The 25229-nt window shown below is 39.7% G+C and overlaps 1 protein-coding gene across 2 annotated transcripts in view; it reads left to right on the top strand.

Annotated features, from left to right (window-relative positions):
• The window catches only part of ATXN7L1 (ataxin 7-like 1), a 112301-nt gene that overhangs the window by 64061 nt on the left and 23011 nt on the right, over positions 1-25229 (top strand). For both annotated transcript variants that reach the window (XM_010013607.1, XM_010013608.1), the window contains exons 3-4: positions 15586-15808; positions 23172-23455. In XM_010013607.1, coding sequence (XP_010011909.1) covers positions 15586-15808; positions 23172-23455 — 507 coding nt within the window. The remainder of the gene's footprint in view (positions 1-15585; positions 15809-23171; positions 23456-25229) is intronic.

Genomic DNA, 25229 nt, shown 5'->3' on the forward strand with positions numbered 1-25229 from the left:
TGTGTGGTGTGAATGATAGTTCATTACTTTAGCATGGAAGGACAAAATAGATTTAATTAAGTGTATTTTGGACTGAGAACAGGAAGTGCCAATACTGAAACTTCAAGCACAACCAGAACTTTGACCCTTGCTTATCTGCAGTATGAATATGGGTTTTTTCCCAACTATATCAACATGCTGTTGTGCAAATACGGTTGCTCATGTTGCTTACAGTCTTGGAACCTAATATAGTCTGTGATTTTTATTTTTATCTGCACAAATTACTGCAGAGATTTTTAACTTGTGAGCAGACACTAAGCTCCACTTGCAGCTGCTTCAGAAAGGTCAAAGAAAAACCAAGGCAGGTAACTAGAAGCTTAGCTAGACATGTACATGTAAAGTTACTGTGATTTCTCCCTTATGCATAGTATGTATTTGTATGTTCTGTGTTTTGCTGTGCCACGTCTTTTACATCTGACAATGTGGTAGTGCAAACTGTGTGTGATTACATCAGTAATAGGTGGTGGCTTAGAAACATGTAATTCATAGAGGTGTTTCTTTTTTAATTCGATTAATAACGTGACATTGGTACCAAAGCAGTTTAAACAGAACGTGCCACTGTAATGGGAAACAGCTGAGCCCTGAATTAGCAGCTGTCAACTTTTTTAAGGACTCTTTTATACATATTCCATAGAGCTTTTTAAATAAAGAACAAGGCAGTTGCTGAGCGTTTGCTTTTGGAAGCTTTGATACAGTTCTAGATGTGCAAGTTTAAATTTAAAGGAAGTAAGTATTTTCATGATATTGAATTGTGCTTTAAATATATCTGATTTCTCTCAGTGTGCAGTTCTTGGAAAGAGAGGGATTACCTGCAAGCTTTGTAGTATCAGGTTTAATGTCGGCATTACCGCTTTACCTCTGCTGTGCTGTAGTATGAATTACAGCTGAATTACTTGCTGTGTGCATGGATTACAGCCTCCTTCTATTTGTACTAATGCACTCAGAAGGAGAAAAATTTAAAGTCCTGTATGTCTGTTACATTATTTTTTAATGGTTATAATTATGATATCTATGTGACACTAGAAAACTGTATTAGAGTTTTCAAGGGTGGGAGAAAAGCCACTTGTTTACCTGAATGAAAGCAGTAGAGGTTACCTGATAGAGGTTGTATCTGTCTAAATCAGCTGATTTCTGTAAAACTAGAAATGTCCTGAGGTATTTGACCAGCTTTGCTTTATATTTACTTAAAATACAAAACCAGCATAGAATAATTTGTTCTAAACTCACTATGTAACAGATTTTGACAAACAATTATGAAGAGGAAGACAGAAGTCATACAAAAGTAGTCCATATCACTACAGTATTTAATAATTTTACAGTTAACCAGAAAACGGGGGGGTGGGGGTGGGGGGGTGGTGTGTGTGTTTATAAGATTTGTGACTGGTAAATTGGCATAAAAATACCACAAAGAGAGAGGTCCCTGGTACAGGGTGAATCAAGATTGCTTGTGACAGCAGGTTCAGCAGGCCTGTTTCAATGCATTGAGTCTAGGAGGCTACCTCGGGAACAGCAATACACGCTGTGCTTGCAGGACAAGAGCCTCTTCTAGGAAGCAGTTGCTGAAAGTCTCAAGGTTGCTACACAGTGTGCCTCATCCCTGTTCCTACACCCTCATTCAGACATGGATTAATACCAGCTTGAAGCCAGAGATGAGCCAGGAATGTTTTGAAATGGAGGAGGAGCAGAAATAGAAATTGCATCTTCATTTGGTCCATAGTATGACTGCAGCCATAACACACAAGGCCTGATGCCACCATGCTTTGCTCTGGGGCCTTCAGGCCATAAAATTTCACTGTCCTTTTGTAAGTGCTGCCTCTGAAGTGTTTCTCAGTCTGTTGCTAATCACTTTCCTGGCTAGAATGGATATCTTGGGGTGGGGGGAGCAGTAGTGGAACAGAAAGTTTATGTAAGTGTGGTTTGTGTGTATGTGCTTGACAGGTAGGCACCCAATCTACCTGGAAGTTACAGGCTGAAATTTGCTGTGCAGTAGCCCCCAGGAAGGGGAAATGTTGTGGGTGTCTCTCCTTAAAACTTAGAGCAATTGAGAGTTTCAGCGGAGCAGAAAGCTAGTGCAGTGGGTTTGTATTTATAGTCTTTCCTTGTTTGATGGGGCTTAGGGGAAAAGGAGGGGAGTGCTGACCTAATCTTGTTACAGCAAGTAAGAGGTGAAAACTTTTAAACCTTCTGTTGATGCAAATTGTTGAATGTTTAACAGTCTCTGCTCCCAGTTGTTTACAGTAAATAAAGTCCTTCCCCTTTTAGTGCTAGTGCTGCTGTCCTCATTAGTATGTAATCCAAGATGAATACTGTACATGAGACCTGCAAATACTGTACAGCAGAGGATATGTTTTCCATTTTTGTTTGCTGAATGTTACGCCTTCCAAAATGTGTTAGTTCCTACTACTGAGAAAAAACTTCATGTCCTAAGGTAAAACAGCAAATAAAGACAATAAACTTTCTGTAATAAAATTCCTGAAATTCCCACTCGTGTCGCCTTTTAGGCAGTAGGTATTTAGGGATCTGAAATATAAGGAGAGATAATAACTAAAACTGCCAGAATGGTCTGATAAGTAATACCTAGCATGGTGAATTCTGGTTTTGAACTATTCTTCTTCTTAAATTACTTCTTTTTCAGACCTTAAGCAACCTGGAAAGTCAATGCATTCGGGCCTAGAGAGAAGGAAAGGAGGGGTAATAGGTTGTAGACTTAGGACCTGCAGATTTCCTCAAGCATTATAATGATGTTCTGGTGGGGATAGGTAACCCTCTTCCTCTACCTCTATCTACACTCTGTGCCCCTCTGTTTCTTGCTACCATTCAAAACTACTCAAGCAGTTCTCAGCTACACATTGTGCTTTTTGGTGTAAACAAACCCTTTTCTCTCAGTATTTAGATACAGTAGGCAAATCCCAGGGGTGACAGCTCAGGCATGGTTGGTTTTGGTTCACTTGTTAGCCATTGCTGGTTAAATCTGCTGTACTGTCTAGCTACCAATTGGCAGACTCAGCAAAAAGCTTTAGAAGAAAATTTGCTCTGTGATACATTTGCCAAATCCAGAGTTTAGTGCCTCCTCTGTAATCAAGCTGGAGTCAGCTGATTATAGCTGAGACTTTTCATGCCAGTATTCTGCTTGTTGTCCTTTCCCTGCCTCTTTGGTCAAGTGACTCCAATTGCTGGAAAAAACTAAACTGCATCTCAGACTCCTCCAATTTAGAAGTATCTCTTGTTACCTCTAAACACTAGTATTTCTTTCAACTTAAAACAGCATCAATTTGATAAGGAGGGACAACTTCCAGAAGAGACTAAAGAGCATAAAGTCTCTTCTGGAGTTTGCTGTCTCCTGACAGATGGAGAAAGGTTTCAGCCCTTCAGCATGAACACAGTCTGATTCAGAGGAAGCAATTGGCAGGTAGGAAATATAATGTTGGATTTTTAACATTTCCTTCCCTGTCTACCTTTTTATTTCACTGTCACTTACACTTTTGGCATTGTGGCCAGGAAAACAGCTTCAAGCTGGATTGTTATTGCCTGTTGCTGTGTTTTTCTTATAGTTAGGAAAACACTAGAGTTTTAAATTTTCCCTATTTAGAATATCTGGTTTAAATGGCTTAACTGTAAAATATAATCTCAAGTGATTTCACAGCTCAGTCCCTCCATACAGAGGCCATCCCAGCTGTGCTTTGCTTTAGCAGTGTTTGCCATGCTGGCTGGTGCCTGGCTCCTGTGTTGTCACAAGTATCCTGTGCTTGTCTGTGCTCAGCTCCAGCTCCCCAGCATCCAGGCAGAGGACGCAGCCCTGACACAGCATGGCAGGGAAGCACACACACAAATGCAGCCAGCCAGTCAGCCTTGACACTGCCCTTCCGTTAGTAAAACTTTTGGGTCCCAGAGCACAGCGGTAACTGCAAGGTAGTGGCTTTACCTGGAGTCTTTGCCATTTTCCCCAGTGCTCTTGCTTTTGGAAATGCCATATGGAGACAGGCTTCGCTTTAGATAAAAAAAGGGCTTCAGTCTTATGCTGAAAAAAAGTTGTTGCATGATTTCTGGACCACGCTGTCCCTAGAAGTCTAGGAACATTTCCACCAAGCTGCACCTAGGCTAATGAGTCCAGCTGGAGCTGGTTTGTTTCTGCATCTCTGGTACAGATAATCTGACTATGGATAATTGAGTGTTGACTCTATAAATAACCCACTTTGAAATCGTTGTCTTAAAATTGTTTTCCCGTCTTCCTGTTAGCTTCCAAGCTTATTCCCCCGTAATCATTTCCTGACTGACCAAAGGCTACTCTCATCACTTGACAAACAGATGTACTTTTCATTCTTCCCACCTGAAGTGACACATTCCACCAACCATGGAGGAAGCCAGGTTCTAGCACTGTAAAAAGCTGGCTACGCCTGGTAGGAAATAATTATCCTAATGTTTTACCTATGCTCCAAGTGACTCAGGTGGTTAAAACTGACTGATACATGTCAAACATTTGAGGCCTTGGAAAGTTGCTTATTGCATGGTTGTTCTCAGAGACCTCCTATTGCATAGCTCACAGTTAAATGTCTTCAGGTAAAACTGATTCCTTTGTATGGACTTGCTTGCAAGTTGGACTTCTAGTGATCTTGGTTTGTTTGGTTACTGTCCATGTTAAAACTCGCAGGAATTGTTCTGAGTTGAGCTATGCCTTGTTTTAATGAGAAGTGATTGTTTTTCTTCCTCCAATGAGCTTATGTAAGTAGTTATAGAATGTAAATAGAACGCCTCATAGGAAAAATATCCCGAGTCTTCAGCTGGTGAGTGTCTACATGTTTATGTTTTTCCTTAAAGTTTTTCTAAAATACAGCATATGTGTGCTTCTGAGAGGATGCATAGAAAGCTGGAACCACCTGTACTGCATAACAGCTGGTTCAAGGCATTGGAAGCAGTAGGAGGGAAAGCTGAATGGCACAGCTGTGCCACATCATGCAGCTCATGCACCTTGGTAGGTAGCTGTAATGGAAATCATCTGTCTTTTTCCCCTGTGCCATTCCTGTCCCATTAATACATGACAGAGGCAACATGAGTGGGTGAGTAAACTTGGAATGCCTTAAAATCAGATCCGCCCTCTAATTGCTGTGTGGCCTTGGAAAATACCTTTCTTCACAAAGCATCTGAAACACTGCCCATGCTTCAACAAATTTTGGAAGTCTTGATTTGTGATTGATACTATCTTACAAAAAATGAGTAAAGGCACATTTGAAAGAAATCTTTTATGTAGGTAGAACAGATGTTTAAAATTGTAGATATACAACACACTCTCCCATTCGGGGCAATAATGGGAAAGTGCTTTGTGTTATGAACAGGTAAATGATTTATCCAAACCAAGTAAGTTGTAGTACACGAAGTTCATTGCAGTGAAGAATGGTTAAGAGGCACATTCAGAGGCAGAATGTGAAGTAGTTGTCACTCTCAGAGGCTGATTTGCATCTACTTCATTCATGTGCATGTAGGTCTGAGTTTCTTTAATTTGCACTGTTAGAAGTCATAAATGATGCAAGCTGAAGTAGAAAGTGACTTTTTAGATCTTAAGTTGCATATAAATATAGAACTAAAGAGATTTTTAAGGGAGAGGAACAGATAAAAAATGCCTTACAAACCCACTTTTGTGTTTGGGTATGTCATTCAGTGTTGTCTGTTCAGTTCTGTTCTGTAGAAGGTTGAGAATTTGGTTTCTTGTGTGTGAGAGCTGTTGTTTGTAGTGGAGAAAACCTGAGCAAGTGACCTCTTCAAAGATTATTTTGCACATTCACTTTGGAGGCTGCGTGTTAGGGGCATTCTGCAGCATTCTAAAGAAGAGATTTTATTACCTGTGATAAATAATCTGCCTGAAAGATGTGTGAGCTGATTTATCTATAACATCTGGAATGAGGAAATATTCTGCACTGACAGTTATGCTGCTTTTGCAACAGGGTTTGATAAAGCAAACTAAAATGTAAATACAAGCTCATTCAATTTTCAAAATAAAACAGTGTCCTTAGTTGGACAGATCAAATGATGTCAGAGTATTCCGAGGGGATTAGTCTGATGCCTGGGAATATCAGTGTGAGTGGCAAACACAGAAAAGCAAGTAAAAAATTTCATATCTAGATTTTGAGTTTCATAAAAGTTGATAGTTATTGTAATAATGACGGTAGTAGTAATAATGATGATAAAATAAGGCTTATGTGATTATACCCCTTTTGTCAAAGAATTTTAATTCTTTGCAAATTTGGTTCAGAAATATGAAATTTCAGCAATCTTGTGAAAAATAGCAACTGTGAAGGAAACACCTTTGTTAGTGTGCCCCCAGAGAGCAGTGTCTCATGTGGCACTAGCATGCTTGTGCTGACAGTTGTCCCACAGGTACCTATAGGCAGAGCTTATCCCATGTCTTTTGTGGGGGTGCAGAGGACATGGATACGGGATGAAGCACGGTCCTGAGGCGCATGGAAGCACAAGGTAGCAGAGATGGAGCAAATTCAGGGATCAAACCCAAGGATTTTTAGAAAAACATATTCCATCATTTCTCTGATTAGAAAACTGTTAAGAAATATACTGTTTTACCAGCTGCTGGTTTTGAATCCCAAGTAATAGTTAGAGCTGAAAAATACAGGTGGTTTAAACAATAGATTATATACAAGTCCTGCAAAGCTTCTATTCTGGGCTAATATCAGTGAAGTTACTGATTTTGTACAAGTTTCTTCTAAGGAATAATAAAATGAGCTGGTGATGTGTTATCTTGCTACTGAATAAAATCTGACATGCTATTATGCACAAAACCAGATCAGGAACATAAGTCTCCTAAAAATGATAGCCTGTTTTCCCAGCGTCGTAGTACAGCATTGTTTTTTGCCAAACCCCTCAGTAGTCCCATCTCACTCTTCCATGGCTTATCTTTTCTTATCAGTACAAAGATATGCCATTGTATCTGTTTGGATTAAGTAAAGCACTGAAGAAGTATCAGTTTTCTGTAATAGTTTTATGATAGATGAGGGGAAACATCCAGTGGGTTCCTAAAACAACAGTGTACATAAATTACTTTTTTTGTTATTGTTTTGTAAATATCATTAAAGATGGAACTAGAGATACAGTGAAATATTTTACCTAATAGTTATAAGTGAGTAAATTAAAATACATGTCATCAGATGACCTTGAACATGAAAGATTTGCCTGAAGCCTGAGGAAGCAGGTCTGTGACACAATGCAAAGCATGAGAGGATGGCAGTACTAAATTTTCCTGTTTGAAACAGTGTGTCTGGAGTAAAATTATTTAAATTTGGTGTTTGGAGGAATGAATAGGTGAGTTGCTTTTAAATTTGTATATTTAGTAAACTAGAGTGCTATTCATCTTGTTATTTTTTAGTGTTAAATGCAAAGTTACTTTTTTCTTACTTCCAACAAACAGCCAAATAAAAGGTTTCTCTTCACATATAGAATCACCCACAAAATTCTGATTTGTGGTAATGCTTACCCTTGCTTGAAGGCAAGTACTGTCGTTTGATTGCTAAAAGTATTTCAGCATTTCACCTGATGTACCTGCTTGCGTTTGGGCTGAAAATGCATTTCCTTGCTCTGCCAGCAAAAATACTGGAATTGCCATTACCCCTGGTCAGCAGGTAGTAAGGTACCAGTGCAGAAGGCTGGTGGGGGCTGCCCTTGTACGTGTGCACCCAGGATCCACTTGCTCTGTTATTTCTTTTTTGCCCAGGGGTTTTTTGGCCTTGCTGAGCTGGGAAATATGTATGACTTAGAGCTGAAAATTGTGAGGCTTTTCTGCAGTAGCAGTGCGTCAGGTGGCAGTTGCTGATTACACGCTTGGAATTGTGTCATTACAGGAAGTGATGAATTCCTACTTAAATCTCCAACTCTTTTTTAAATCAAGTTAGTACTCTAAGTCATTAATATCTCCCTTTATAGCTGAAGAAACAGGCCTTGACACCAGAGTTAAATCCAGGTCTTCCAGCTCAGTGATGTGAAGACTGACATTGTCACCAGGGCAAGGTATTCACTCTTCCTTCATTTTCCTGTCTCTCTGATACATCAGGGATACCTTGGAGCATCATCTTTAGATCTCAAAATCCTCATAAAAGAGGCAGACAAGTACCCTGCAGCTTCATTTTATATTTAGTGTAATTAATGGCACTATTTGAAGCGGGGGTTTTTGCTGTGCTGGAGTTCTGTTTGAACCTTTTTTCTTTTTTTCTTTTTTTTTTAATGCTTTTTACTGAGGAGGAATGGAAATATTCTGGGAAATGCTGAGTGTGAGGCTTCTTGTGGAATTTGGCCATTTTTAAGAGGTTTGGCCGTTTAAGTGTAATTTAGTGATATTCTAGGGATTATTCATCCTGTCTCTTATAATTACCCTGGCAAATGCCAAGTTATCCCATAAATAAAAGATTTTTCAGGAAAACAGCAGGTTCATCCTACTGTGTGAAACACAAACACCCTCCTCCTTTTTCCTGAATCAAGAAAGAAAAAATGCAGCGTCTTCCTCTAAATATACACTTGTGGGGTTTTGCTGCTTTTAGTTTTGCACTTTGGTTCATATCTGCAGTTACTCGAGTTGTATCAACAATTATTTAAAAAGAAAAAAAAAAGGAAAGTAAAAAACCCTGCAGCCGTTTTCAGTGCTTGTTGTTCTTGGCACAGGATCAGTTCTGGTGTCCAACTGGTAGGACCTGAAACTTGGTGCTTAGCAAGTGCCTGTAGTCAAAACAGTTGGTGTGTGCGAGCGCTGATCTGGTATTTGCTGCGGCAGGTCATCTGCCTGATTTTTTACCGTGTGCAGAATACCTAATCACGCTGCTGCCTCTCTCTGACGGCATTTGTGGCAATGTGAATCGTTTCACATTCCAAAAGTACATGTTTACAGTCGTCGTAGAATCAGATTAAGTTGGCAGCCTGCTCCTCCCTGTAAGTGGCTCAGTTTACATTTCTTCTTCTAGCAGGATGTTTTACATAATTTTGCTGATCCTACTCACTTGTAGACTTTGTGAAATGGAGAATCGTTTTAGTGGGTTTGTGTCAGAAAGCGAAGCTTGTGTTTATTGTAAACAAACACCAGCAGAACAGTGGTTATTTTAGCACTTGATAATTTCCCAATTATGTCATTTGACCTGGAATGAAGCTTGCGATTGTTGAGCTGTGTTTTATGCTGCAGATCAGTCCGGGGGTTTGAGCTGGCAGTTTATTTCCTTTGTCAGTTTACAAGAAGTATCAAAATGAAACCGACTGTGCTGTTTCCTTTCCACTGCGCAGCGCAAGAAGGGTGGAACGGTTTGCAGATAATATTTCCAAACTTTTTCAGCTGGACTTGGAATAGTGTTTTGTCAGAAAAGCTGGTAAAGTTAACCTTCGCTCTCACTGTAGTTTGCTAGCATCAAATCCAAGTTTATTTTTGCTTAACCTCACGTACCGTGGTTTGTTAGGTTTTTTTCCGGACTGTGGCTGCAAAATGAAAGTGCTTACAAGGTGTTTATGAACTCTTGTTATGAACCAGCTGCCAGTTACTGCAGGATGACACATTTCTGCAAGCAGCCTGCTTGTTCGGTTTTCTGGTCGTTGGCTGTCGCTTTTTGGGCATGTGTGGTTTTTCTGCTGTTTTGGTTTTGTTAGAGTTAATGCCAAGTACATTTGCAAACTGTGAACTGGGATCAGTACGAGGTGGCAGGTTTCACTTACTATATACTGGAATTGTAAGTATGCAGTGCTCAACTTTGCCTAGTGAAGGGCTGTGCAACAAAACACCCCAGGATATGCTGAAAATAGAAAAACTGAAATTTGTGCATAGGTGGTGTATGGAGTTACCATAAGTAACGTCGTCATCAACTAGACTGAGATATGTTGCTGAAACAGAATCATGATGTGGATCAGATACTAAATGTCATTACCATCTGCTTAAAATATTGTAAATGGGAAATAACAAACACTATGCGTGTTGTGTTAAGGGCAGTCGGATCAGTTACTTTATGCTATTTTAAGTAAAAAGGCTATGAACTCCAGGGTGGTGATGAATACAAGCTTAAAAGGAGTTTTATTATTATGTAAATGTTTACTAACAGCAAATAATTTTCTTACCTTTCTGGGTTTTAGCATTATATTGTATTTGTTTTGACCAAGCTATAAGCCATGGCATTGTGCCTCTGGGTTATTCATGGGTCAACCTAAAATTGATTTTTGCTGTAGGCCTCTTGTATGCAGGAAGTCAGATCGTGCTAAACGAGAGTAATGTTTCAAAATGACTGGTGCTGACAGAGTTCTAGTGTCTCACTTCTGACAATGTTAGAGGGACTTTTCTTCTCTTTGTTTCAGCTACCTGCAAGAAAATGCTGAAAGACCAAAGGCATATCTTTCTCTATGCTTAAGCTGTATCATGACTTCTTCCTTTTGCCATCTTCTGTGTCTCACTAATGGAGAAGACACTGACTGCAGGCAAAAGCTATTCACTTGATCTATTTTGCGTAGCACATGTTGGGTAAGAATGGATGTAGGTGAGATATACTAAGAAATGTTTTTTGTTTGCAGTCCAGGTTAGAGATATCTGCAATTTCAGGATCAGATAAAGATCATCTTGGGTACAGAACTACTGCAGTCCATCTGCGAACGTATGGCATATTTTAATGGCAACATATTCGCTGTTGTGAGTAAGGTTTGCTGTGAGCTGAGTGAGTGCTTGATCTTGTGTGAGAGTCAAGACAAAAACTCGCAGAGACTTTCTACTCAGAATGTGGTTTTGCCTCTTTTTCCCACACGCCGTGTTTGTGGCTCTGGAGCTCATGTTGCCTCTCTATTGCTTTGCTTTTTTGCCTGTGATTAGAAGGAGATGTGGCGTTTCCTGCAAAACAGCTGCTAGTATTCCCTGGTGACCCGTCAGAGAGGATCCAGTGGAATTAGAGATTCAAAGGCAGACCTAGAGGACTTTGGCAGCTGCAGCAGAGGTTTTTGGGAAAGGTAGGGGGTAGTATTGTGTAGGATGCAGGGAGGAGGATTAGAAATGGAGTACAAGGGCATGGGAGAGAAGCTCCAGAGATTCAGGGACTGTTAAGTCTCCAACAACATGAGGGCTTCACATCTACAAACAATTCAGGTTTGGCTGAGAAAGTTGGACTATGTCCATGTTTCCATAGGACATGGAGAATCTCCTGGAATAGTTTTAAGATCGCTTGCAATGCTATTGATGCAGAGTTTGCAGTGCGCATTCAGACGGTATGTAGCGTTGGACATTTACACTCCTGCCACTAACTAGAAAAAATAACAGATATTGATCTGAAATTGATTCTTTAGAAAATGCAGTTAATTCAGAGAGTGTTAAACTTTCCTTCCAGATTAATGTCATTAATACATAAACTGTTTGACAGCAGAAGTCACATGTTGCTTGTCACTTGCTGCAGTGGCTGTGCTGAGACAGCTGAGGGGTTGCAGGAGGATTAATGTGGTAAAGAGGATTGTAACTTTGATTGTGTTCTCTGCTCTTGGATTTGACAGCAGCTGGTATTTAGAAACAGAACAGAATATGTGGTGATGTTTCTGTGGAGTGTAAACATCCATTTGCAAGTATTTAAATGAATTGGAAAAGTTCTTTTGTATTTTGAACTTGAGCACATTCACAGCATTGCAGGCTTCTACAGAAATGACTGTAGAATTTAGGTTAGTACCTTATGAGTGATAACTGCTTTTAGAGCTGCCTTGCAGGATTTCTTCATTTTTTTTAGGGGCAAAAATCTTAATTCTACTTCAGGTTCATTTATGCCCAGTGCCACTTCTGTATGCAGACAGGGACAGCCACATCCGCAGCTGTGTATGCGAGTTCACCTGCCCTGCTAGATCTCATCTGTCTGCACATGAACTGCAGACGAGCCTAGAAATTTTTACACAGATGGCTGGTTGTCTCTTGAATGTGTTAGCATGTGAATATCTAATTTTATAACAACTATTTGAGTGCAAATATCTTTTATTTACATATTAATTCATTACATAGGCTGGGTAATAATTGATAGCTATATTGTATGTAATTCCTTGCATATATGTAAAATATAGGCAAATATAGTAGAAATTTTTGTGACAGGAAACTCAGTTTAATAGTAGAGCACTGTCCTGGTTTAAGCAGTTGATTTTCACAGCTGACAACCTTCTTACTTTGTCATATATTCCCATTATTTCTCTTTGAAACTTACTACCAATGTCTAAGACTCATTCACTACCACATATATAAGAAGGGAGGAGGAAGCAAGAGAAAAACTAATAGTTCTTGAGAAGGAATAAATCAATATTTTGTTATTATTTATGTCCCTGCCATCAAGATTTGTCCATGAGGTTTCATGCCTTTGGCAAGTCCAGTCTCCTGTGGCCGTGCTTGCCCAGCCTAAACAGTGGTTTTCTACCCCCTTGGAGGGAGTTACTCCTCCATTTCTCACCGTGGCCCTACTTGAAAGGTGTTGCTGCCATCTTCTCTTGCTGACACTAAAGTGACATTCACTTACGTGAGTAGACATGCAGATCTTGCCCGTCAGAGCAGCATCTGTGAACACTTGACGTGTGGCACTGGCTGTTTACGTTCTTCCCCCTGTATGACTTTACAGTGGTCATAATTTCCATTTTGCTTCTAGGAAATTTTAAGAGAAGCTGGGTAATGCTGGTAATTCTCAAATATGTATCAGAGTCTGTCTAAAACGTGGAAGACTTTCTGTAGCCATGTTTTGGGGGAAGACAGGAGTTTGCGGAGGTAAAAGGAAACGCCAAATACAGCAGTTGGTTTGATCAGAAGAATGACAACCAATCTGACACACTCAGATAAAATAAGTATTCTTGTAATCTTTTCCTTCCACATCTTTTAAGTAAAGGTTTATTTAAAATAGTAGGATAGACTTCATTATTTTGCCATATCACAACAGTGTCTCTTCCACTATTTTTTATGTTACAGTAAAAACTCCAAAATTTAATGTACTGGTTTGCTCTTGGGAATAAATAAATTGAGAAAGTTGTCCAGAGAAAAGCAGCAAATGTTTAGCTTGACTGAAAATCCAGTGTAAAGAGGCTGTTAAAAAATAACTTGCTATGGCATATGATACTGAGATGGCTTTAACATATAATTTTAGATGGTCAGTATCTTGCATGTCTGTCTTTCCGGAAGATTAGTTTTAAGAACAGAGTAGTGTATTTCACTTCCCAGTATATCCATAGGGATGATACAGAGACACAATTTATTAGAAGGCAGTCAGTCTTGAGAATATCAGTAGCCGTGGTGAAGATTGAAGTAATTAATCCCGAATTTGTATAATTTGTGTATGAAAATTGTGTTCTTTCCCAAGTTTCACTTTCTATACAGCTTGGTTTTGTTGGTTACAAAGCAGTTCCTTTTCATCAGTCCTAAAGTAATTAATGGGAAAGTTGCAAATTTTTATTAAGCTAATTTAAATTAAGTAGTTGTTGAAAAGGTTGCTGAATCTTGAAACAATAACTATTATTTAATGACATACTCTGTGAATAAAGCTCTGCATTTCAGAGGCAGATGCACAGCTTACACGGTTGTTGCCACAAACGTGAGATGAAATGAATATAAATTAACTGCTTCCTGCAAAGGACTTTTAAAGGCAGAGGCTGCACACGAAAGGGGTGTGTGATGGGGTGAAAACTGACAAATGACAGCTGGCATTGGGGAGGTGAGAGGAGATAGTTTTTGTATTTAAAAAAAAATTGTGACTGTTTTGTTCTTCAGTTGCAGAAAAATCTAGAGAGAATTACAGCATTTGTAATTAAAGCTGTGAATATGAAGATATGGAAGTGCTTGGTCTTTAATAGAAAGTGCTTTTATTTAGTCATTGGAGATAGAAACAGTTTGGAATATTCTTTAGTATTTTTCTTTAAGCATATCTCTTTGTTCTTGAGGTATTCGCCTATTGCAAATTAATCATGGATGAATCCTTCTGCTACTGGCAAGTTTTTACTTGTGAAGATGCCAGACAAATTTTCGTGTTTTGATTCTCTGTGGGAAAATTTTTCTTAGTTATCCTTGAAATATCAAACTAGGGAGCACAGGGCTCATGATGTAAATACAAAACCTTCCCTGGCAGCAGCAGGTTGCTGTTGCTTCCTTAACCTGCTCTTCGCTGACGGGGGGATGCTGTGCAAGCTCAGAGTAGCACCCACTTGGGTTCTTCAAGTTAAGTGCTGAGAGCTTTAGGCAGGGAAAAATCGTTGTGTGTTGAAGGAGAAACTCCAGCTTGTCCAAAGTTCTGGGTCTGTAGTTAGATTGCACTGGCTGTGTCGGCAACGGGGGTACCTGGCTGATCCCACTGCGGAGCTCTTGGTGCCAGGGCACCAGCAGCCCGGGGTCAGCTGCTGCTGAGCGCGGTCCTGCTGACTGGAAAATTCCTCATCCCACAGCACAGCCGCTGCTCTGGCTGGGGAGCACCGGGGCTGACTCGCTGCGGGGTGAAGGGGATGGGGAAAGGGTGTCCCTGAAAATGGGGGGATGGGGCTGTTAAGGGTTTATAGCACCTCTCAGCAAAAAGCAGATCCTGTCTCTTGTAATACCTTATAGCTGTGCAGAAGTTCACAACACCAAGCCCCTTGCTTGCAGCACATTGTGATCCAGCTGGCTGGCCAGGCACTTGTCCCCTGGAGAAGGACATAATTTGTAAAGAATGGCCAAATACTTTCTTAAAACAATCTTTTTATGTAACAGTTTCAGGGACAGGACATTTAGCTTTTAAATAATCATAACCAAACGCAAACAGTTGAACTGAATCCCGTCTGTCCTGAAGCCTGTTCTGCTGTTGCAGGGTCAGCAAGGCTTTGCTTTGTGCAGTACTTAGGCAGTCTCTGGTGTGAGCATGAGCAGTGCTTACACAAGGGCCTGACCTCTAGATGCAGCTGATACGTAAACTTCCTGCTTTTCTGCACGTGCCTTTGCTCCGTGTGATAAAAAAAAATAAGCTTTTGCCTGGATTGGTGCTTGGAGATCACCTCCAAGCTACAGCCAGGCACAGCCTGCCTCTGCAACAGCTGGCAGCCAGCGGGCTTCTCGCTACTTCTCAGTCTTCCAGTTGTTTTCCTTACAGCTTCCCATTAAACCTGAAACAAGATAGCCATAAAGTAAACTGCCCAGTAACTGGGTCACATGGATTCTTCATAAACCATTATAGAAGCAACCTCATGTCTGTCACAGAGTATTTCACCAAGTCATCTGAGCGATTGTTACATACTCTCCTGTTTACGTGAAGGAGCTGGGACACCTGGTGCACCTCATACAGTTGCTGCTGGTTGCATATTGCTTAAGAAATGGTTTGAGATTTCTTGGTGAAATTTTTGGTAGGTTATTAGCATTTATTTTACTATTTTTTACATTTTTCAGAGCACTACTCGGAGTTGATTATGTTTAATTATCATTTAGCTTGATTACATTCACAACAGTGATGAACTGGTGTTCTTGGGAGTGATGAAAATCATTGTAACTAGCATAGAGAGGAACGATTGCCTCTTTCCTGACTTTTTTCTTTTAGCCTATGAAATGCTGTAAAGTTTTTTATTTTTCCATTACAGAACGAAGACACGGTTCAATGTGTAAACCTTCCCCTTCTCCAGCTTCTCCAGCCTGCAATTCCAGGACATCCCTAGTACAGATGAAACCGAAATCCTGTATCAGCGGCCATAACCCTGTCAGCAGCAACTCAAAGCCATTCAAAACGCCCAAAGACAATCTACTTACCTCCAGTAGCAAACAGCACACAGTCTTTCCTTCAAAAGTATCACGGGATAAACCATGGTAAGTACCAAAATAATAGTTACCAAAGGTGTTGGTGTTCAGAAAGTAAGTGTCTCTGTCTATTTCATATTCATCAAAAAAAATCTGTATTCTCATCTAAGTTTACAGTTCAAGCCTCTACATTTCCTAAGACAGGAAACTGGGATGTTTTCAAATTAAAAAAAAATATATATATATAGTTATTTATTTATTTGTTTATACACACACATACCTGTATGTAGGAAGAGGAGAAATGACTGGATGTTCCATCAAATGTTTTGCTTTTCAGAAACCTCCATTTGCTATCTTTAAGGTCCATCTTCTGTTACAGTATCTGCCCCTAAAAGTGATGCTTTTAAGGAGTAAGATAATTTTTGCAGAGTTCTTAATATTGGCTTAACTGATGTTCAGGAAAACTTACTGGTAATAGCCATTTATCTTCAACAGCAGCTGCTGTTGGGAGTTCGTTCGATATTTCGATAATGTTTGATGCCTTATAAGAAGACAGGAAAATTATGGCTGCAAAAAATCATTATTTTGGGGGGGTCTTACATCATGTTCTGTGATATATATTCACACACACACACACACACACATATATACATAGGCTTTGAAACTGCCAGGCCTGTCCTCCCGTGACTGTGATGTTAGCAACAGGGTTGCAAAAATGCAGAGGAGAGCAGAACTGGGTCACTGTTCTATCCCTTAAGAAACTGATTGTCATTAGTTACCTACAGAAAAGATGCTTTGTGATTAGGTCATTGGGTTGGTGACTTGAGATCTGGGTTCAGTTCCTGGTTCTGCACAGGCTACTGTTATGCCCTAGTCTCCTCAGCCTCAATCCTGTGTCTGTAAAGTTGAGATAGTAATACTTCCTTTTTCTTAAGTTTTATCTACTTACTGTATAAAGATCCTTCCTTCTATGCAGTATTTAGCATAAGAAAGTAAGAAAGTCATGGTTTTAGGTAGGGTTTCCGGACACAACTGGCTTAAAGCAGTAAACTAACCTAATGCAAACCATTCACTCGTGAGACAAAGCATGAACTCAAATTATGTTAAAGTAATAGCTCATGTTTTCTGCCTGAAACATTCACCAGTTGGTGGGGTTTCAAAGAAAGCAGCTTCCGTGTACCTGTAAAATTTACCTTGCAGTGGAACAAGCTTGGTCAAAATCTGATCTTCCTGCAAATCTGAACCCACCATCTCTAGAAGCATGATGAGCGTCGCAGGCAATTATGGTATATAATTCTGAAAATATAAAATCTGGATGATTAGATTACACACACACACACACACACAGAGGTGAGACAGAGAATATTCCAGTTAAGGTCTGCCTCATTTACTATGTAAAAAAAATACTATTGACTGAATAGTGACCTTCCGAATGTTGGAGAGGATTTTATACAAGAGAGGATTTATTTTTTTTTTAAGTTTTATTAAAGAAAAATCAGAAAGGACTTTACATTATTAACACTATTGACTATAAACCTGTTTCTCATCCTAGTGTTACAGACAGCAACTTAGAGATCCACATTTCAGCATACTAACCGAATCTATAAACAATATCTTCCGTTCTGGCAACAGATGGCATTCTGTCAGTCAGTAAAAGCTGGAAGGGAACAAAATAACTGAGCATTTCCACCAGTCCCTTTTCCCTTTATTGGGAACATCCCAAACATTTGCTGACGATTATCAAGGTAGATTTAACCACATAAAAATGTGGTACTGCTCTGCTAATATTTTAGCAATTAATATGTCAGTAGTTGTACCTGCAAATTACCCAATTCTTGCAGCTCTGCTGGGAGATAATGCTGTGGTTTTGTTTACCAGTGGGGGAAAATGAGGCATACAGTAGTGAAAGATATTGTAATCATCACACAAGAAATCACAAACAGTGTAAAGTGGAGATCAATGAAATTGTCTTTCAAAAATAAGTGTTAAGTGGCTTAGATTGCATGACTTGTTAGAGAATAAAATCAGTCTGATAATCATCACAGGTTATAGAGAGCTTGACAGCTGTTACAGAAGGTGTTTGCTCCTATTCCATTAGTGGATTATCATTTTTATTTAGGATTCTAGAAAATATTCAGCAGGTCTGATTTTCTTAAAGGAGAAATTATTCATAAAATTAATTCTTTTTTTAAGATTATATGTTCCATTCAGCTTTCTGCATAGATTTTCACCCACTTATCTTCTAGAAAGAAATACTCAATTGGCACAAATACATTTGTCTCAAAAATGCAAATGGGATGCATCATGTATCCAACTGTGTTGTGGTTTATCATCCTCAGAAGCTTCCAGTTATTCAGTGTTTCTGTCTGTTGCGTTTTAGTCTCATACCACAAATATTTACTTGATAAGGATTCTTCCAGTCAGTTATCAAATTAGTTTATCACTGGTAACGATTGCTTTCCAGACCTGGAATAACCATTGTTGCACTTGCCTAATTCTTTCATACAGCATCTCTTTTAAATTTTAGCTGTGACAATTAATAGCAGGGGTTCAGCAATGTCTTCTGCAACAACACAGCCCAGCGGATCTGTCTGCTGTCATGTCTGCCTGCATGTGGACCCAACTCTTCTGTTGTTTAATTCCTTGTAGCTTTGGTCGAGTCATCTTAAACACTGACCAAGTAGCTCTTTCTCTTCTTCACATCCTGTGTTGTTCCAAGATGTGCTGTAGACTTTCAGGTTGCTCCTTGGCTAATGCTTTAAAAAGCAGGATCAGAATGATTGGATGAAAGAGATCTGGAACGGTTTCATTTTTGTAGCTGCTGTTTTAATACTTCCCTTCTTGTAGTTGGAATATGAAGGATTATTGTGAATACATCATCCAGGAATATCTGCAGCTCTGATATTTTTTTTTTCCCCTTGTATCTCTCTAAGATCGTTGCTATTAATACAGCAGTGCTTAGAGACTGGAGCAGTGCTGGAGCACCACTGCGCTCTGCACAAGATAAATGTAAACCGTCAGTTTCTGAAGCTTGCAGTTGAGATGCACAAGGCTAGAAAATAGACAGGAAAAAGAGACAAAGAATAAGATGATGGATAGTAATAACAATAATAATGAACAAGCAATCCTAATTAATAAGAATAGCTCAGATGTCCTTTCTAAAAGGCATGCCTGTGGCCAGCAACTCTCTCCTTTGCTGCTGACCTGCCCAAAGGATGCTCCTTCACCTTCTGAGCGCTGGCGCAGCTTCTGAGCGCTGCCATGAAGGATTTTGGTGCTGTGATGCTACAGGGTGTTTATTTCCACCCATCCTCAGTGTGAAACTGGGGTAAGGCTGAAGCAAGTCTCCTTGACCTCCCTCCACAAGGATTAGCCGTTGCCTGAAGGTCAGAAAATGAAGAAAATGAGAGGGAAATGAAGTGATTTTCATCAACATGTAGAAAACAGACTCTCTTTCTGCAAACAGAAATAGAATCACAAAGGTAAACCTATGGATTATCATTTAAAATTTATGATACCACTTTTCAAAGGATTTTTTTAATAATCTCTTAGTTTTTATTTCTTTATGTTAGGAAATGCCGTTATTCATACTGAGGTTGAGAAAGTGAAGCTAGTTAAGATTTAAGGGTATTCCTAATGCAGCATGTGATTGGAAACAAAATTCAGCAGAGGTAACTTGGGCCACATACTCTAAATCACAAATATTTTATTACACTATAGAAGCAATCCCAGCAATGTAGAATGGAGCAATGGTTTATGGTTTTCAATGTTTGTGAATTTCTTTTCTCACCAAATTCGAAAAGAATTCAATGAGTGGCTGAGATTTTAGGACTAATACAGTTTTGAATGACCAAACCAAAACCCCAGCAAAATTACGTAACAGCAAGGAAAAATAATTCTTAAAAGCCTGAAGAAAGAAAAACAGGGGTAATGAGGAGCTCCAGGCACGAGGAGTGTTGTGACAGATTACAATTACTTTTCTTGCTTGGAAACAACAGTGACATGCGAAGGCTGGGAACTAAAAATCTTGCCACAAGATACTTGAGAGGAAAATTCACTCTTGTTTTGGAAGTTCTATGATTCTATGAGTTTGTCACAGGTTCTGCTGAAGGAGAGGATAGGAATGGAATGGAATGGAATGGAATGGACTAGATGAGAATTATCTCAGTTAGAAGGGACCTACAGTGACCATCTAGTCCAACTGCCTGACCAAGAACATAAGAAAACAGAAGATCAGTTATCTTTTAATGGCCTTTGTCTCTTCATTATCTAGTTTCCCTCAATCCTGATTCCATCAGCAAATCTTATATTTGTTTCTAAGGACTCGTGAAGTTTTCAGTGGTGTCAGACTTGGTAATGGTGGCTAAAACATTCCCCTAGCAAGCACCCTTATTGAATCATAGTGCTCTGAAAAACTAGTTTTAAATGCTATGTTGTTTAACAATTGCTTTTAAATTGTTCTTATTTGTGTTTTAGAATGCCTTTTGAAAGTGGAAACATTTTCACAGTTACCTTTGTCAGCTTAACTGATAACCTCATCAAAAAGCAAAACCAGGTTTCTTTCCCAAGGTCCAATTTTCAGCAAAACGATGTGACCTAATTGTTTGTCAATTTAATTTTTCCATTACTTCTTCCAAGACACTCTGGTTTGGGTTTTCAGTGTGGATGCAACAGCAGCGCTCCACTAGCTTCTCTCAGTTGCCAAGAATTTCAAGGTTCAATGAGATATTAACATGCTGAGACCCACTATCTCTCCAACTCTTTTGGAACTCATGGCCACATTATCCAGATTTGCTTATGTTAAAAAAATAAATCATGATTTTTCAGCTGGCACTTGACACTTACTGAGGGAATCAAAAGCCATCTTGATCTGACTGGGGGGCGTTTTCAAGCTTCCTTCTTAGTATAGATGCAACACTGTATGTTTCTGTCATTTTTGCGTTGCCAATGACTATTTTGCTGTCCTTTAGGTAGATATTGCTATTATTAGAATTTCTTTTGTAAAAATACAGATTTTTCTCACCTGTCTTTGCCAAACTCCCGTTTTTGTAATTTTTACTTAACTGCGTTGTGCCCTTCTTCGGTTTTTGTTTGTTGCATGTTGTTTCTTTAATTGTCCCTTTCAGCAGTTGTCTTTAGTAAATCTAAACAGCCCTTCATTCAAAAATTCTTTTGAAAATACAGTAAATAAGATAATGTGCAGCCAGGCAAGTGTTGCCTGTCTTGGGACCCTGATGGCAGTGTGGTCTCTGACAAGGAGCTCTGCTTACATAAGCTGCAGCCTCCAGCACACCTCAGCATATATCTGGATGTAAGAGTGGTTGTGTGTTTAACAAACGGCTCTGGAGTTCTGAGCACATGCAGAGTGACTGCAGTGATGTGCAAGAAGCAGATTGTTCTTTGAGTATAGTTTGCTAATGAGTAATTTCTCACTCTATGAATAGGCGTCATTTTACCTTTAAGCATGTACATGAAGTTAAACCTTTAAGATAATACTAAGATTAAAGCATCCCGAAGTTTAAAGAACTTTTTCTGCGTGGGACAGCTTCCTCTCCTGTCACCTTTATGCTGGGGATTAAAATTACAGAGGTTAGCTTGGTTCTCTGCAATTAAGAAAGAAAAAGATTGGAATGCTGTTAAGGAGACTCTCATGCTTCTGGATGAGGAATGTGTTTTACCTTCTACATATCACCATTGCATTTGTATTTAGGAAAACTTGCGTTTCTTTTGTTTGCTCAGTGTCGAATGATAGTCTGAAAACTGTCATTTTTGCACGATCCATGTGTGAATTGTCTTACAAGGCAGACAGTCAGCTGTTTGGCCAAAGCAGCTCTCCAGGCAGTGTATGGGAAGAACTGAGTAAGTGAGACATTTTCATTTGCAGCCTCCAATGAAACCTGGATTTAAAACCTGAAAATTTAGGGGGGTTTAATTAATATTTTTTTCTCTGGGTTCATTTCAGTAAGGAGGAGTCTATAATTTATTCGTTATATACTAACTCTTAGTCACAAGACATCCTCTTTTGGAGTTGTTGGGCAGGTAAAAAGCAGCTGTCGTTGATGGGTATTTCCTCATGGAGCCGGAAATGTTAAACTAATGTTGGAATTGAATATCACTTGTCTCAATTTATTTGGCTGCCAAATCGAGGAGGTAACATTTGTTAGTGTCACAAATATGCTGTGGTTGTAGTCAAGTTGGGAGACGTTTGTTATTGCAAATTTTACTCTGAAAAGGACCAAGCAAATAGTCATTTTTAGAAATCTTATTTTGAAGTTCATAAGATTTTATTAAACATACATTTTAGGAATGCTCAATTCATCAAAGATTTTAATACTTTTAAAGGGACCACTATTAAGATTTCTATGCTTAAAATCTCTTTTCTCCTTGTTTCCAGAACTTGCGTGTCATTCAGACACATCTAAGCAAATAAATTATTTTTGTATTTGTTTAAAAATATTAGTATTGTTAGCAAACAACTTCGTTATCACAGAATAGTTTGGGCTGGAAGGGACCTTAAAGATTATCCAGTTCCAACCCCCTGCCACAGGCAGAGACACCTTCCACTAGACCAGGTTGCTCCAAGCCCCTGTGTCCAACCTGGCCTTGAACACTGCCAGGGATGGGGCAGCTACAACTTCTCTGGTAAACCTGTTCCAGCTCCTCACTACCTGCATAGTAAAGAATTTCTTCCTAACATCTAATCTAAATCTCCAGTTTAAAGCCATTCCCCCTTGTAAAAAGTCCCTCTCCAGCTTTCTTATAGGCCCCCTTTAGGTACTGGAAGGCTGCTGTAAGGTCTCCCCAGAGCCTTCTCTTCTCCAGACGGAGCAACCCCAACTCTCTCAGCCCTCTGATCCATCTTCATGACCCTCCTCTGGACTCACTCCAACAGGTCCATGTGCCTCTTGTGTTGGGGGCCCCAGAGCTGAACACAGTACTGCAGGTGGGGTCTCACCAGAGTAGAGGGGCAGAATCACCTGAACCTGCTGGTCACACTCCTTGTGATGCAGCCCAGGATACGGTTTTCTGGCCTGCAAGCACATGTTGCTCACATCTGGTGAGTTTAGTGCAGCACACACAGATCTCTGTTTGTGTTAAAGGCATGAGACCGTATATGTAAGAGGGTATGTTTCACTTAGTACCAGGGACTTACTGACTTATTTTGTTTATGAATTGTAGGGGATTGGATCTTAAAAAAAAAAAATAAACCAAAGGTTCATTTTCATTATTCTCCTCAAAGCCAGATGCCTGGCTTTATAAACGCTTGATTGAACAAAAATAGTCAGTAGTGGTAGTAAGTATTTCGTTTTAGTCTGGTCTTACGATATTGTGTCCTTTGCATCAAAATGTTTGTATCTGTGGAAGGGGATAAAGTAACTGTAAATCTTTGGTACCGAAAATACAACTTGAAGATTTTTCTTTGGTTTTGCAGCGTTCCTGTTCCAGTAGTCAGTCTAGAGAAAATTCCTAACCTAGTGAAGGCAGATGGTGCCAATGTTAAAATGAATTCTGCAACCACTACCACCATCACCTCCTCCTCAGCCTCTTCATCCACCATACCTGCTCCAACTTTGGTTAAATCTGGTTTGACATCCAAGTCAGTGCCACCGTCACCAGAAAAGATTCTGAACGGCAAAGGAATTGTAGCTCCATCAATAGACAAGAAACACCAAAATGGCACTAAAAGCAGTAACAAGCCTTACAAAAGACTTTCAGGTGAGTGATGTTGTACTTCACGTTTTAAGGTTGTCTGTCTGTCTTCATTACTATTTCAATAGCTCAGATTTCTACAGCTGTAATATGCAGTAGCCTGGTTTTGGTTTGATTTGTTTTACTGTAAGATGCCAGTTTGCATTATATGAAGAAGAAAGCTTCCACACTCTTAGCATGTATAAAACATTTTCAAAATGCACATTATGTTAAGCTTGAAATTAGAGTGTTTAATGTGTTTCTGAACTGACCAACAGGCCAAATATAAGTTTTTAAGGAAGTAAATTTAGTAAGGCAGAAGAAAGGCAGAAGCCATTATGTGATCTGGGTCTGTTTTCAATAAAAGATGGTGTGCCTTGGTTGGGTGACATCAGCATAGTCACGATCAAGTTGAACAGTTGAGGTTTTAAGATTATCCACCAAGGCATGACTTTTTAAAGAATCTTCTTTCTTGGTTTGAAAGACTAGAAAATTCCAAGAAGATATGGGAAATGCTGGGGAAGTCTTAAAATCATAATTCCCCTCCACCCTTCTCCCCCTGCAGTTCCCCCCTGAGTGAAGACGTTTGTAGTGTGGGGATCTTTTCTCAGGAAGACAGGATGGTGGGGTTGAGGGATTAAATGTGGAAATGCCCTGGATGGCCTTAGGCAGGGCAGTATGGAGGATGTAGGTCCGTCCCCGTGCAAATCTGCCACTGAAGCACAGAATGCCCCATCAGAGCAGAGGCTCTGTTAGAAAGGGTGATGCCATTCTTAGGGAGGAAGAATTATTTTCCATGGTGTTCCCCAGAGGTGACCCGTGGCAGCTGTTGGGCAGAGAGAATTTTCTCCCAGAGCTGAGAAGGTATTTTGTGGTGAATGAAAGGAAACAAAGTGTTTTGAGGGACTTTGTGTGTGTGTGTTAAGCAAAAGTAACTGAATCAAGTTTACGGCTTCAGAAGCTGTGCAGGGTCTATTCATCAGCTGGCAGTACTTTGTGATTTGGGCAGGAACTTCTTGTGTGCACTGAAAGGCTAATTTTGCTAATGGCAGCATGATCCACATCAGCTCGTCAGCTTGGCAGAAAGGTAGTTCACAGGATTCCTAAATATGTAGTAGTTACGAATCAAGTATAAGGTGTACAAGATAAATGCTTTCATTTCCAGTTAATGTGTGTGCCCTGGTTTTTTTAACTGAATATCAGGTTTATTTTTTTCATCTTTCAGATTTGGCAGCCAGCCTATGGTACTGCTACCTTGGCTTGATTCCAGAGCAGTGTGAGGTGTTCGCTAGGGCTGGGTGTGGAACAACGCCATTGCCTTAAAGGATTCAGTACACTGATTGCTTTCTTAACTAGTTAAAGGTGCCATATAAGAAAACAGTTGTTCATGTATAGCCTTCCACAAAACGAAAAAATACTATGATAAACAAGCTGATTAGGCTTTTAAGCCTTACATTTCACTTGCCAAGATCCAGTTTGTACTCTAATAAAACCTCTCTGTAGTTAATTTAAAATACTGCTTTCTCTTAACCTATTATTTCCTTTCATGGTTTAGATACTGAGTTTAGCTAATCAATTCTAAATTCCTACTTGGGCAGTAGAAACTGATGCTATTTGGGATACTTGTTTTCCCCATGTCACCACATACTGCTGCGGGGCCGTAGGTGATATTCATGCCTTTTTTGTGTTTGTGCTTGCTGAACTGTGTTCATAGAGGAGAATCATTTCTGTAGGGCCCTCCTTCAGCTTGCTGGCTTTTCCCATGGAGGTGGCTCTGTCACAGTCCTGTCTCTAAGCTGTC

Source organism: Nestor notabilis, unplaced genomic scaffold (assembly GCF_000696875.1).
Source record: "Nestor notabilis isolate BGI_N333 unplaced genomic scaffold, ASM69687v1 scaffold324, whole genome shotgun sequence".
Classification (NCBI taxonomy): domain Eukaryota; kingdom Metazoa; phylum Chordata; class Aves; order Psittaciformes; family Psittacidae; genus Nestor; species Nestor notabilis.